This window comes from Electrona antarctica, assembly GCF_951216825.1.
Source record: "Electrona antarctica genome assembly, chromosome: 8".
Taxonomy (NCBI): Eukaryota; Metazoa; Chordata; class Actinopteri; order Myctophiformes; family Myctophidae; genus Electrona; species Electrona antarctica.
This window is the reverse complement of record NC_136789.1, coordinates 49112264-49127623: the sequence shown is the minus strand read 5'-3', so window position 1 is coordinate 49127623 and position 15360 is coordinate 49112264. Positions and strand designations below refer to the sequence as shown.

The window sequence follows — 15360 nt, the reverse complement described above, 5'->3', positions numbered from 1 at the left end:
GGTACTCTAAACACACATACACGTAAATTAGGGTTTCATATTTTCCCGGATTTGTCTCATTTTTTATTTGCCGACCTTTACCGGGCTTCCCGGGAATTGCTGTCGAAAAAGAAGTGCCCACTAAAATGCATTTATATGACACTTTTTAATAGAATAGTGATGTTTTATTGTTTAAAACATGAAACCTGAACATATAAAATGTAATAATTAAATTAAAATATGAATAACGTATATAGGCCCTACACTATTCAGAAAGAAATTGACACTTAAGGAGTTTGCACACACAGCGTGTTATTTGGGACGAATATCGGAGCGAATGTCGGAGCCCGGGAGCCCCTTTCACATATCTGTACATGCTATTTCACCCTTGGAGCAGTGATGGGTGGGTCCCCATCTCCGCTGGGAAGGTGATCATCTCGTTTTGTATACTTTATGAAAAGTCCGATTGGGTGTGAAAATAGCCAGCATGGCCAGGGTACGCCCGAGTGGAATCGTAAGAGAGTGGCGACACACTTTGATCTCTGATTATAATGTATCAAGGTCGCTCATTATTTGAAAGAGAGAGAGAGAGAGAGAGATAGAGAGAGAGAGACGGAGAGAGAGAAAGAGAGAGAGAGAGAGAGAGAGAGAGAGAGAGAGAGATTGATTGCTGGGCACCCTATGTTTGCACCACTCAAAACATATTTAATACAATGTATTTCATAAATGTGGACTCAAATAAAGGCATTGATTGAAATGTGTTTCACACAGGGTTTCATGGACCATGAACTTCACAGAGTTCCAGCAGTTGGGTCCAAATGTGACAGGCTTCCAGCTCATGCTGTGCGTGTGTGTGTCTGTGTGTGTGTGCATGCGTGCGTGCGTGCGTGCGTGCGTGCGTGCGTGCGTGCGTGCGTGCGTGCGTGCGTGCGTGTTTCACACAGGGTTTCATGGAGCTGAACTTCACAGAGTTCCAGAAGCTGGGGCCCAACGTGACAGGCTTCCAGCCCGTGGACTACAGCCAGCCCTCCGTCCAGGAGCTCAACCAGGAGTGGCTGGACTTCGACAGCAAGGACCTCAAACTGCCTCGCAGGAGACTCAAGGTATTATAAGAACCCAGGGATTCCCAAAGTGGGGTCCAGCTAGGGGTCCGTCCAGCTAGGGGGTCCTTGAGAGAATTCCAGGGGCTCCCCATGCAGCTAAATGTTAACACGTTTAGACCTGAGGCCGATTCTAATGTCTTCAAAAATCCTGAAAGCTTTCTCAAGTGGTGCTCAACCCTTTTCACGTCAAGGACCCCCAGAATTATCTGTATTTGGCCGCCGACCCTCCCATCTGAAAATATGGTGTTCCAGGAACCCCCCAGAAGCAAAGATTTGAGTTAAAAACGTTCTCTCTGAAATAATATTATATTCAAAGATTTGAGACACATTTTCACGATAAAAAAGCAGATCTACAAGCTCATAGCTCGCTAGGGGGGGTCCCTGGAACAACAATATTTTCAGATGGGGGTCGGCGGCCAAATACAAAAAAAAAAATTCTGGGTTTCCTTGACATGAAAAAGGTTGTGCACCACTGACATAGAAACTAGAAAACTAGAAAAAAAAATTGATTTAGAAGGATTTTTTCGGCCTCGGTCCTACATGCGTTAATGGCTATATGCTTCCTTCTGATTGGCCAGTTCACCGGGGCGCTGACCTATGACGGCGTCAGCGTCATGTCGGCGGCGTTCCAGAGCCTGAGGAAGCAGCGAATAGACATCTCCCGCCGCGGCAACGCCGGCGAGTGTCTGGCCAATCCGCCGGCTCCGTGGGGGCAGGGCATCGACATCCAACGGGCTTTGCAGCAGGTCAGTACTTGATTTGATTGGCTGCATGCAGCAACCCCATATAGCGATGATTTTATTGGCTGAGCGACGTACGTCGTATCGAGGACAGAAAAGTGAGGACGCCAATTGCGATTGGCCGGAATGTGATGATGTATGATGACAAGAGCGCCCCTTACTTTGCACGAGGGGTGATTTTTGAGGGGAGCTAGCCCCTCCTATATACAGCTTTTGTCCCCAAACGTCTCATATTTGCCATTGACAATGAAAGGAGAAATTATGTCATATGTGCATCAAATATGACGTACATTTTTTGTAATCTATTTTTTTTCCGCCCAGTGTCAATTATCGAATGAAATTCTGGCCTCTACACTCCCTCTGCCAACCTGGGGAGGGCAACGGACTGACCTCATGCTTCCTTCCATGCATGAGGGGTGCTAGCTGCTTCTTTTCACCTGACAGGGGGGGAGGGGTTCCCCGGTTGGACGTAGCACGTAGAAGGAACACGGTATTACGACCAGTTCTTTTCCCTTCCATCAGGTGCCCTGTCTGGCCAGGGGGAGGCAGTATAGAGACCAGGATTAGTGCATGTTTTCTTTTGTGAGCAGGAGCGACAGCCCCCGCCCGGCGCCCCATCTATTAATTTCAATGGAAGTTGCTCGGAAGGAAGTGCCGTCATATAACTCATATTGGTGCGTTTCACGCGGGGCAGACGCAACGATGCGTTGTGAGTTGATTTGGAGCAGCGCTATACATGCATCATCGCGTCTTTGCAACGTCCATGTCGCCGTGGCTTCCATTTGACATTGAATGGCAGATTGCATAGTTTTACGTCTGCTCGTGTGTGAACGCACCGCGATGTCTCGAGCGTGCAGAAGTTGAGAGCGCTCGCAAAAGGTTTTTGAGGTCAGGGTTGACTGAACGTACGCACGTACGCACATCCACACCCATGAACATCCCGTCCAGTGTTGTTTTTGGCAGCAAATTTAGTTTTAGTCATAGTCTCTTGAATAGTTTTCATTTAGTTTTAAGTCACATTTTAGTCACCTGGAATGTTCTAGTTTTAGTCGACTAAATATCATAAGATTTTAGTCGACTAAATCTACAGTTGATTTAGTCAAACAAAATGTATTTTGGCCGGCGTAATGACTGTTTTTACACTTGCTGAAAATAGCCGATCTACAAGCTCACAACGCGTCGCAGCGCGACACGCTGTGAGCTTGTATGTCGGCTATTTTCAGCAAGTGTAAGATGACTTATACTGGATCTCTTGTCCACTAGTCCCTTCCTAAAATGTTAGTCTATTTTTTATTTGTCGACGAAATTGTCAATATATTTAGCCTTAGTTTTAGTCATCATAGCTTATAGTTTTCATTTAGTTTCCATGTAGTTTTCGTCAGTGGAAAAAGGTAGCCGACGAACGTTTTTCGCCCTAGTTTTAGTCGACGCAAACAACAGTGGTTGACGCTGCGTTACGCACGCAACGTCACTGAACGTACGCACGTCCACAACCATGAACATCCTGTCCTCGGCTTTGGCCACGCCAGTAGGGTTAGTTAGTTAGCGGCAGCCATAGAGTTATTATTATATGAAAGAGACGTCAACGGATTTCTCCTCTCATCCACTTGCATTGAGTTGCTCACCCTGCAGCACATGAGACGATCTTCCTGGTTGGAACCAGTGCATTCTGGGATTGCTTATGGGGCCATTGCGTGTTAAATTAACTTAGATTTTTACAATATACAGTCCCAGAGATAGAAATGCCATTACATGGGGGTCCGTAGACTGTAATGCATATCAAACTGAGGGTCCTTGAAATTAAACGAGTTGAGAATCACTGCTAGAGCCGTAAAAGATCTTCTCTTATGGGGGTCCCTGCATGGCATATCCCTTCAAATGGGAGGTCCCGCAGGGCTAATTAGTGTCAATTTGGGGGTCCTTGACGTGAACATGAGTTGGGCGGGCAGCCCATAGAGTATTAAAAGGATAGAGACTGCCACTGAAACTTCCATTTCAGTAGAAGTTGCTCAGTGGCGTTTTGAAGCACTCGGAAGAACGCTCTACTTCCGGACACCAAAAGTTGGTGTCCAAAAATGCGGAAGTGCAAACGAGCGTTCAATGTTAAAGCCCAGCTGCACGGGGTTTTCCTCGTCATAACTCCACGGGTCCACCTGCAGTCCCCACTCTTACCACTAGGGCCGAGCGCCTCAACGTTGGAGAGCTTCACACCGGGGGCTTGGGGCGGACAGCCTCAACGTTGCTCAGCCCTTCTGGCGGGCGGGGCTCGCGGTCGGCTCCTCCTCCTTGGCGAGGACGGTCCTGCCCTGCAGCCGTCGGATGTGCTCCTCCTGGACGAGGATCCTCTCCACCAGCACCTCCCTCCGCCGCGAATCCTCCCTCCTCCGCCTGTTCTCGTTGACGGTGTAGAACAGCACGGTGACGGCCGCGCCGGCTGCGCCCGCGCCCGTGTACTTGGCGTAGAGGATGGCTTTCTGGATCACGGTCGACATCGTTTATAGCCTGCCCAAGGCGGTTCGCGTTTTATCCTAGTACACCACCGCGGTCTCGTCGAGGGGAATGAAAGTGAGAGATTTCGTCTCCGACTCGCAGCTTTTTATCCTGCTCTCCTTGAGTTGATGTCGTATGATGTCACGGTGTGTCCTTATATGGCTGATGTGACGTCACATGATGTCACAAGCTTGAAACCAAAGATTCTTCTGACATCAATACACTCCATGTTTGGGCATGCCTGACACAGAACTCCACATGCAGCTTATTATGTCCAAAGTGCAGCCCACGGGCCAAATGCGGCCCTGGGGCGAATTTTATATGGGCCGTAGCTTCATACCTGAATTGTATTATCAACGGCCCGCCCAACAGTATGGGACATTTTTACATTTATCCTGGGCATTTCCCAGAGTATAATTTGTCACTGTTCCTTGTTCCTTGTATTTCTCATTTTGGTTTTTTACCTTGCTTGCTTGGTTACATTTGGTAATGTGACATAAGGCTGAAAAAAAGGCTGAGACACACTTTTTGTTCACAGCACACACCTGACAAAAGACCATTGATATTAAATAGTGATGATGCTAGTTAAATAGAACCGTTTAAATCCAAAGCTAATTTATGTAGTTAGGCCTTGGGTGTTTTAATATTTTCTAATATGACCCCCTTTGAAAAAAGTTTGGACATCCCTTATATAGGAATAAAGGGACACGGAGAGACAGATACGGATATCTCCATATATGGGCATACAAGGGACACAGACAGATGGGCGGAACCCTGGGGATGGCAATGAAGGACCGGAAAGTCTGGCGTGGCATTGTGAAATCCATGATCTCGACCGCGGTCGAAAAATGATGATGATGAGATACAGTATGTCCCAAACCTTCCTACCTCTGTGACTGCCTGGCTAGATATGTCCCATACCGCCCCCTCAGGTGACAGGTCCTCCACTGGTGACCTGCTCGATGTGCCTAAAAGAAATTGCAACAAGAAAAAACACGGTGAAGCAGCTTTCTGCTTCTACGGGCCGACGGCGTGGAACAAACTCCCACTGTACCTTCGACAGGCAGCCTAGACATTTTTAAAGCACAGCTCAAGACCACTCTTGCTTTTAGTTTAGCTTTAAAAAAAACCTTCTTGTTATTCATGTCGGTATGTATTGCCTTATTCACTTGTACATATACGTCTGTAATCGAGAATAACTCGAGAACCTTTCGAACCAGCAACTTCAAATTCGACAAACGTGTTCCACACCCCCACAGGGAGTGCAGTACCCGGTGTTGAGTCCGTCGGATACACCGTTGTCCAGAACCAACAGCACGAAAGCCTCAGCCCCAGGCTCTGGACCTGATCACCCTTATATCTCCATATATGTAGCTGGCCTATGTTCCGACATCACAACACTCCATATTTGGGCACGCCTGACACAGAACTCTGTATATAGGACACAGAGAGACAGATACTGACATCTCCGTATATGGGCATAAAAGGGACACGGGTACAACGGGTATTGCATAGCCTGGTAGTGGGGCATGGATCTCCAACTTCCATCGTTACCGACTCGGTGCTCTATGAAGCCGGGCACCGGTCTAGTTATTTTAATGTTGTTTCATGACATTGCATTTATTTTGTGTGCGTGTGCGTGTGTGCGTGCGTGCGTGTGTGTGTGTGTATGCGTGTGCCTGTGCGTGCGTGCGCGCGCGCATGCACGTTGATCCAGGTCCAACTGGAGGGCCTGAGCGGTCACGTACAGTTCGACGAGCGAGGCCACCGCACAAACTATACGCTGAACGTCATGGAACTGACCAACGCTGGACCCATGAAGGTATGTGACAACTAGAGATGTCCCGATACTGTATCGGTATCGGAAAAGTATCGGTATCAATAAAATGTTTGCTTTGGAGTTGCCCAAACTGCAAGTGCACTTTTGAGTGAGTAGTTTGCTATTAACAACACGAAATAAAATAAGTAATTTTCTGTTTGTTTATAAATATCATTCGGTATTCGGTATCGGCTAACACATCAATTGTCGGATCGGGAACGAGAAAAGTGTATCGGGACATCCCTAGTGGCAACTGTAATGGAACAGGTCCATTTTGACAGCAAAGTTTGATTTCAGTGTTATAGTCACAGTCTCTTGAATAGTTTTCATTTAGTTTTTAGTCACATTTTAGTCACCTGGAATGTTTTAGTGTTGGTCTAGTTCTAGTCGACTGAATGTCATGTGATTTTGGTCGACTAAATCTGCCGTTCGTTTCTGTCGACAAAAATGCACTTTTTGATCCAGTCGTAATGACTGATTTTACCCTTGCTGAAAATTGCCGATATGCAAGCTCACAACGTGTCACGCTGCGACACGTTGTGAGCTTGCAGATCAGCAATTTTAAGCATGCAACCAAGTGTAAAATGACTTTTGTCTTTTACTTATACTGGATCTCCTGTCCACTATAGTCCCTTCCTCACATTTTAGTCAATATCTTAGTTGTAGTCATCATAGCTCGGTTTTCATTGATGGTACAAACCATCAACATCCGCCAAAGCCATTTTTGTCGACAAAAAAACAATTGTAGATTTCGTCGACTAAAATCTCATGATATTTAGTCGGCTAAAACTAGACCAACACTAAAACATTCTGGGTGACTAAAATGTGACTAAAATCTAAAATGAAAACGATTCAAGAGACTATACGACTAAAACTAAAATCAAAATTTGCTGCCAAATAATTCCAAACGGGAGGCTTGGGTTAAGTCAGAAATGAGGACAATACATCGTCGTTCTGATCAAAGCCATGGAGACTAAAGCGCCGCAGATTCGGAGACATGAGCAACATGTGTCGGCTCGTAAACAAGGAAGGAGGTCAACGTTAGTGCGCAGCATGCGCGAAATAAATAAATAAAGGATTACAGTGGTCCCGTGTTATATCAATTATATCAAGTTCCTTTCACACAAACATTAGATTGTAGATGTTGATATAGTTATAGTCGTAGTCTCTTGAATAGTTTTCATTTCGTTTTTTGTCACATTTTAGTCACTTGGAATGTTTTTTTATGTGTCCTTGAGCAGGACACTGAACCTCTAATTGCTTCCGATGTGCAGGTTGCATGTGTTCCTCCACCATCGGTGTGTGAATGACTGAATGTAATGTAATGTAATGCACAATCTCTGCAAGGAGCCTTGGATAAAGGCGCTATATGCACCATTTACCATTTAATGGCATTTCTATCTCTGAGACCCCCGAATGATATCGTAAAAATCACACCCGTGTGAACTGAGTGGTGTAAGGTCTTATATAGCCTGTCTGACGTAATGAAATCATGTCTGACGTAATGAAATCACACCCGGGTGAACAGGGTGAACATAGCAACCATGCTCATTTTTTCTGCACAGACTAACAAAGCCAGTTGTAGGAGTGGTTTACACCACTCAACAACCATGCTCATTTTTTCTGCACAGACTAACAAAGCCAGTTGTAGGAGTGGTTTACACCACTCAAAAATCTATGTTAGTTTAACTCAGAGTGTACAAAATGGAACCAAATGGACCCGTTGGTTCCATTTGTACACTCTCAGAGTTATACAGACCCATAAGGGTCCAATTTGGTTCCAAACATTTAGCTGGGGACCCCCTGGAACTCCCTCAAGGGACCCCTCGGGGGTCCCCGTACCCCACTTTTGGGAACCACGGGTGTATTGAACGCCACGTTAACCCCTCCCCTCGATGGTTGTGTGTCCAGGTGGGCTACTGGAACGAGAAGAAGAGCTACGTCAGCATCGCCGTGTACAAACCGCGCGTCGTGGAGGAGTTCACGGGCCTGCAGAACAGGACCTACATAGTCACCACCATACTGGTACGATGCTTTATAGACACTATACATAGTCACCACCATACTGGTACGATGCTTTATAGACACTGTACATAGTCACCACCATACTGGTACGATGCTTTATAGACACTATACATAGTCACCACCATACTGGTACGATGCTTTATGACACTATACATAGTCACCACCATACTGGTACGATGCTTTATAGACACTATACATAGTCACCACCATACTGGTACGATGCTTTATAGACACTATACATAGTCACCACCATACTGGTACGATGCTTTATGACACTATACATAGTCACCACCATACTGGTACGATGCTTTATAGACACTATACATAGTCACCACCATACTGGTATGATGCTTTATAGACACTATGCATAGTCACCACCATACTGGTACGATGCTTTATAGACACTATACATAGTCACCACCATACTGGTACGATGCTTTATAGACACTATACATAGTCACCACCATACTGGTACGATGCTTTATAGACACTATACATAGTCACCACCATACTGGTACGATGCTTTATAGACACTATACATAGTCACCACCATACTGGTATGATGCTTTATAGACACTATGCATAGTCACCACCATACTGGTACGATGCTTTATAGACACTATACATAGTCACCACCATACTGGTACGATGCTTTATAGACACTATGCATAGTCACCACCATACTGGTACGATGCTTTATAGACACTATACATAGTCACCACCATACTGGTATGATGCTTTATAGACACTATACATAGTCACCACCATACTGGTGCGATGCTTTATAGACACTACATAGTCACCACCATACTGGTACGATGCTTTATATACACTATACATAGTCACCACCATACTGGTGCGATGCTTTATAGACACTATACATAGTCACCACCATACTGGTACGATGCTTTATAGACACTATACATAGTCACCACCATACTGGTACGATGCTTTATAGACACTATACATAGTCACCACCATACTGGTACGATGCTTTATAGACACTATACATAGTCACCACCATACTGGTGCGATGCTTTATAGACACTATACATAGTCACCACCATACTGGTACGATGCTTTATAGACACTATACATAGTCACCACCATACTGGTATGATGCTTTATAGACACTATGCATAGTCACCACCATACTGGTATGATGCTTTATAGACACTATACATAGTCACCACCATACTGGTACGATGCTTTATAGACACTATACATAGTCACCACCATACTGGTACGATGCTTTATAGACACTATACATAGTCACCACCATACTGGTACGATGCTTTATAGACACTATACATAGTCACCACCATACTGGTACGATGCTTTATAGACACTATACATAGTCACCACCATACTGGTACGATGCTTTATAGACACTATACATAGTCACCACCATACTGGTACGATGCTTTATAGACACTATACATAGTCACCACCATACTGGTATGATGCTTTATAGACACTATGCATAGTCACCACCATACTGGTACGATGCTTTATAGACACTATACATAGTCACCACCATACTGGTACGATGCTTTATAGACACTATACATAGTCACCACCATACTGGTATGATGCTTTATATACACTATACATAGTCACCACCATACTGGTACGATGCTTTATAGACACTATACATAGTCACCACCATACTGGTACGATGCTTTATGACACTATACATAGTCACCACCATACTGGTATGATGCTTTATAGACACTATACATAGTCACCACCATACTGGTGCGATGCTTTATAGACACTATACATAGTCACCACCATACTGGTACGATGCTTTATAGACACTATACATAGTCACCACCATACTGGTACGATGCTTTATAGACACTATACATAGTCACCACCATACTGGTATGATGCTTTATATACACTATACATAGTCACCACCATACTGGTACGATGCTTTATAGACACTATACATAGTCACCACCATACTGGTACGATGCTTTATAGACACTATACATAGTCACCACCATACTGGTATGATGCTTTATAGACACTACATAGTCACCACCATACTGGTACGATGCTTTATAGACACTATACATAGTCACCACCATACTGGTATGATGCTTTATAGACACTACATAGTCACCACCATACTGGTATGATGCTTTATAGACACTACATAGTCACCACCATACTGGTACGATGCTTTATAGACACTATACATAGTCACCACCATACTGGTATGATGCTTTATAGACACTATACATAGTCACCACCATACTGGTACGATGCTTTATAGACACTATACATAGTCACCACCATACTGGTACGATGCTTTATAGACACTATACATAGTCACCACCATACTGGTATGATGCTTTATAGACACTATACATAGTCACCACCATACTGGTACGATGCTTTATAGACACTATACATAGTCACCACCATACTGGTACGATGCTTTATAGACACTATACATAGTCACCACCATACTGGTACGATGCTTTATAGACACTATACATAGTCACCACCATACTGGTATGATGCTTTATAGACACTATACGGTACATAGTCACCACCATACTGGTACGATGCTTTATAGACACTACATAGTCACCACCATACTGGTACGATGCTTTATAGACACTAAGACTAAGACGAAAAAACTACGTTTTTTTTTTTTTATATTAGTCGACTAAGTTTCAGAGAAAATAGTGTGCAAAGGCTGTGGCTAATACAGAAGATAATGGAGTCAAACGCCTATAGACGAGCCGACTCGTCATGAGCGCCCCACAATGTTAATTTAGGACGAGTATACTTGTGATTAGCACCAAATGTGTTAACCACATTCCCTGCCAAGGACGTATTTTACGTTTTTTTTTTAATGGAAATCCAGAAGCACCAAATAAAGAAATGTATAAATAAATTCTGTTGCCATGTTGTTCTTAATGCTCCTCTCTCTCTCTCTCTCTCTCTCTCTCTCTCTCTCTCTCTTCCTCCCCCCTCTCTCTCTCGCTCTCTTCCTCCCCCTCCCCCTCCCGCCCCTCCCCTCCCCCTCTCCCTCCCCCTCCCCTCTCTCCCCACCTCCCCTCCCCCCTCTCCCCCCTCTCTCCCCCTCTCCCTCTCTCCCCCTCTGTCCCCCTCTCCCCTCCCCTCCCCCTCTCCCCCCTCTCTCCCCCTCCCCCTCTTCTCCTCCCCCTCTGTCCCCTCTGTCCCACTCTCCCCTCCTCTCCCCTCCTCTCCCCCATCCCCCTCTGTCCCCCCCTCCCCTCCCCCTCTGTCCCCTCTGTCCCCCTCCCTCCCCTCCCCCCAACTCCCCCCCCTCCCCCCCCCCCCCCTCTCTCCCCCTCTCCCCCCCCCCCCCCCCCTCTCTCCTACAGGAGGCTCCCTACGTCATGCTGAAGAAGAACCACGAGCAGCTGGTGGGCAACGACCGCTACGAGGGCTACTGCGTGGAGCTGGCGGCGGAGATCGCCAAGCACGTGGGCTTCAACTACCGCATGGAGCTGGTGGGGGACGGCAAGTACGGCTCCCGGGACGCCCTCACCAAGATGTGGAACGGCATGGTGGGGGAGCTGGTCTACGGGGTGAGTCAGAATTAATTGCATTTTTAACTCATTTAGGCCTGACGTCGAAATTAAAAAAAAAATGTCTTCAAAATCCAGTTTTCTGAAAAACCTTATGTTTCTGTATCAGTGGTGCTCAATATTTCATGTCAAGAACCCCCGGCGCGCTACGAGCGCTACGAGCTACGAGCTTTTTCAACAGCTAAAGCATAACATAATGCTTAAGACACCAAAAAGGGTTCCCGCCCACAGTGATGCGGTCAGGAACGAGACGTATAGTCGAGTTCTGCAAGCATCACTGAAGTGGCAATAATCATGTTAAACCACACCCTCAAGTGTAATATTGCAATTATACAACAGTTACCCTTAAAACTAAGAAAATCACTGAAACAAAATATTTTTTTAATGACAGATGTATAGTCACTACGACCACAAATGTCGTGCTGTACGTGCGTGCGTGCGTGCGTGCGTGCGTGCGTGCCTATACGCGCGCGTAGACTTTATTATGCTAATTATGTTCCACAAACAGAGCAGAGGAGCAGTAACACATGTTCCCCAACGGAGTTATACGCAGAAACACCCCCCCCCCCCCAACAAAAAACACCCCCCAAAAAAACCCTGAGGGCAGTATTATGCATGTCTTAAGTACCAGGTCTTATTACTTAACTTAAGACCTGGAGGCGTGGTCAATGCCATTTGGCTATTCTGAGTGGCCAAATGGCATTGATCACGCCTCCAGGTCTTAAGTTAAGTAATAAGACCTGGTACTTAAGACACGCATAATACTGCCCATATGTCTCTAATCTAACTCTGACGGTGTGCAGAGAACGCAACCAAATGGACCCCGCGGGTCCATTTGGTTGCGTTCTCTGCACACTGTCAAGAGTTATGATCACGACTCGTGATTTCACCGCACGATTTGACACTCGTCCAAAAAAAAGATGTTTGATATACAGTAACAGTGGTATAAAAGTGATTTGCATTAATTGTCCTTCAAAGGGGAGAGAGTGTTCTGGAGGAGTGTGTGAATGGAAATAAGCAGCCATGCATGCACAGGTCCCCTGGGCGCGTTCCTGTGGGTCTGGAAGTTCCAGGGACCCACCGGGGACCCCCACACGGAGTTGCACCACTCAGTTCACACGGGTGTGATTTTTTTTTTAGCAATCAGAAGCAACACATTTGGACAAACTTCTACACTTGTTCCATCATGGAAATGTCCATCATGGATGATTGACTGCTGTCGAGGAAGTTTCTTAGGAGCAAAATAATTATGACTTCATTGTGGTTTCATAGAAAGAATGTCATCATCATTCACACAGGAAGAAGGATGTCTCTGTTTATGGAAAACATGAGGTCTCTAGAGGGGGGGGGGGGGGGGGGGGGAGACAGAGAGAGAGAGAGAGAGAGAGAGAGAGAGAGACAGACAGAGACAGAGAGAGAGAGAGACAGAGAGAGAGACAGAGAGAGAGAGAGAGGGGGGGGGGAGACAGAGTGAGAGAGAGAGAGAGAGAGAGAGAGAAGCTGACGATCACAGGAGCTCTGCTCCAATGGGAGGTGCGTGCGTGCGTGCGTGCGTGCGTGCGTGCGTGCGTGCGTGCGTGCGTGCGTGCGTGCGTGCGTGCCTGCTTGTGTGCCTGCGTGCCTGCCTGCCTGCGTGCCTGCGTGCCTGCGCACGTGTGCGTAGGCTTTATTATGCTAATTATCTTCCACAAACAGAGCAGAGGAGCAGTAACACATGTTCCCCAACGGAGTTATACGCAGAAAAAAACACCCCCCAAAAAACCCTGAGTCTCTAATCTAACTCTGACGGTGTGCAGAGAACGCAACCAAATGGACCCGCATGCATTTGGTTGCGTTCTCTGCACACTGTCAAGAGTTATGATCACGACTCGTGATTTCACCGCACGATTTGACACGCGTCCAAAAAAAGATGTTTGATATACAGTAACAGTGGTATAAATGTGATTTGCATTAATTGTCCTTCAAAGGGGAGAGAGTGTTCTGGAGGAGTGTGTGAATAGAAATAAGCAGCCATGCAGTGGCGTGCACAGATAGACACTAGGGGGTGCTAGAGCACCCCCTGCCCTTTTGGCAATGTGCCCTTTTGAAAAAAAAAAAAAAAAAAAACTTTTTTCTTTCTTCTTTTTTTTTTATTTTAAAAAAATAGCAGACCTACAAGTTCATAGCGCGCCACTCGGTGGCGCGCTATGAGCTTGTAGATCTGCTATTTTTCAATAGCTAAAGCATAACATAATGCTAACACCAAAAGGGGTTCCCGCCCAAAATGGATTAAGGCAACCGGCCGGTTCCACGCGCTGCACAAGGTGCCCTTTTTTAACTTGAGCACCTGCCCCTCTAAATGTCTGTGCACGCCACTGCAGCCATGCATGCACAGGTCCATTTGGTTTACGTGGTGGTAGGCTACACTCTCAGAGTTAGATTATATCCCATTTTGAACTGAGGCCGATTCTATGAAAAACGCCTTCTAAATCCAGTCCGAAGTTTTCTGAAAAGCTTCAAATATTTATAGCAGTATCAAAAAATTATATCATTTTTAATACCGTATACTTATACAGCAGTGGTTCCCAAAGTGGGGTCCGGGGACCCCCAGTGGTCCTTGAGGGAGTTCCAGGGGGTCCCCAGCGAAATGATAGTTAGGAACCAAATGGACCCTTATGGGTCTGTAACTCTGAGAGTGTACAAATGGAACCAAATAGACCCTGATGGGTCCATTTGGTTCCATTTGGACACTCTCAGAGTTGAAATAACATTGATTTTACTATACATAACATTGGAGTCCCAGTCCAGAGATAGAAATGCCATTAAATGGGGGATCGTAGCCTAATTGAGGTCAAACCTGGGGGTCCTTGAAATGAAAATGGTTGAGAATCACTGCTAGAGCCGCAGAAATCTTCTCTTATGGGGATCCTTGGCATATATTTTCAAATGGGGGGGTCCGCAGGCTATAATAGTATCATTCTGGGGGTCATTGACATGATAAAGTTTGGGAACAACTAACCCCACAAGGGGTTCCTGTCCAGAATGGGATATACGACATGTGTGTAACTTGATGCACGTGCGCACGCGCGCACTCGCTCGCACGCATGCACGCACGCACGCACGCACACAAAGAAAAATATTGTCCTTCAGGGTACTGCGGTTTATGAATAGAACAGCATCTCATTAAGAGCGTGCTGTGCATAACCGACGTCATCTATACATTACAAAAAAAAACATTCGTACACAGCAGTGGTTCCCAAAGTGGGGTCCGGGGGACCCCCAGTGGTCCTTGAGGGAGTTCCAGGGGGTCCCCAGCGACAGTTTGGAACCAAAATTGACCCTTATGGATCTGTAACTTAACTCTGAGAGTGTACAAATTGTACACTCTCAGAGTTAAATTAACTTTGATTTTACAATATAAATTGGGGGTCCCAGAGATATAAATGCCATTGAATGGGGGGTCCGTAGACTAATGCATGTCAAACTGGGGGTCCTTGAAATTAAACGGGCTGAGAATCACTGCTAGAGCCGTACAAATCGTCTCTATGGGGGTCCCTGGCATTATCTCTTCAAATGGGGGTCTGCGGGCTGATTAGTGTCAATTTAGGGGGTCCTTGACACGAAAAAGTATGAGGACCACTAATCTATAT

The 15360-nt window shown here is 45.8% G+C and overlaps 1 protein-coding gene across 1 annotated transcript in view; it reads left to right on the top strand.

The window, feature by feature from the left end:
- The window catches only part of LOC306928816 (glutamate receptor 1-like), a gene marked incomplete at both ends in the record, with an annotated part of 132509 nt that overhangs the window by 74538 nt on the left and 42611 nt on the right, over window positions 1-15360 (top strand). Inside the window, 5 exons of the mRNA XM_079509087.1 lie at window positions 924-1082; window positions 1661-1828; window positions 6030-6134; window positions 8043-8156; window positions 11525-11731. Of these exons, the coding sequence (XP_079365213.1) occupies window positions 924-1082; window positions 1661-1828; window positions 6030-6134; window positions 8043-8156; window positions 11525-11731 (753 nt within the window). The remainder of the gene's footprint in view (window positions 1-923; window positions 1083-1660; window positions 1829-6029; window positions 6135-8042; window positions 8157-11524; window positions 11732-15360) is intronic.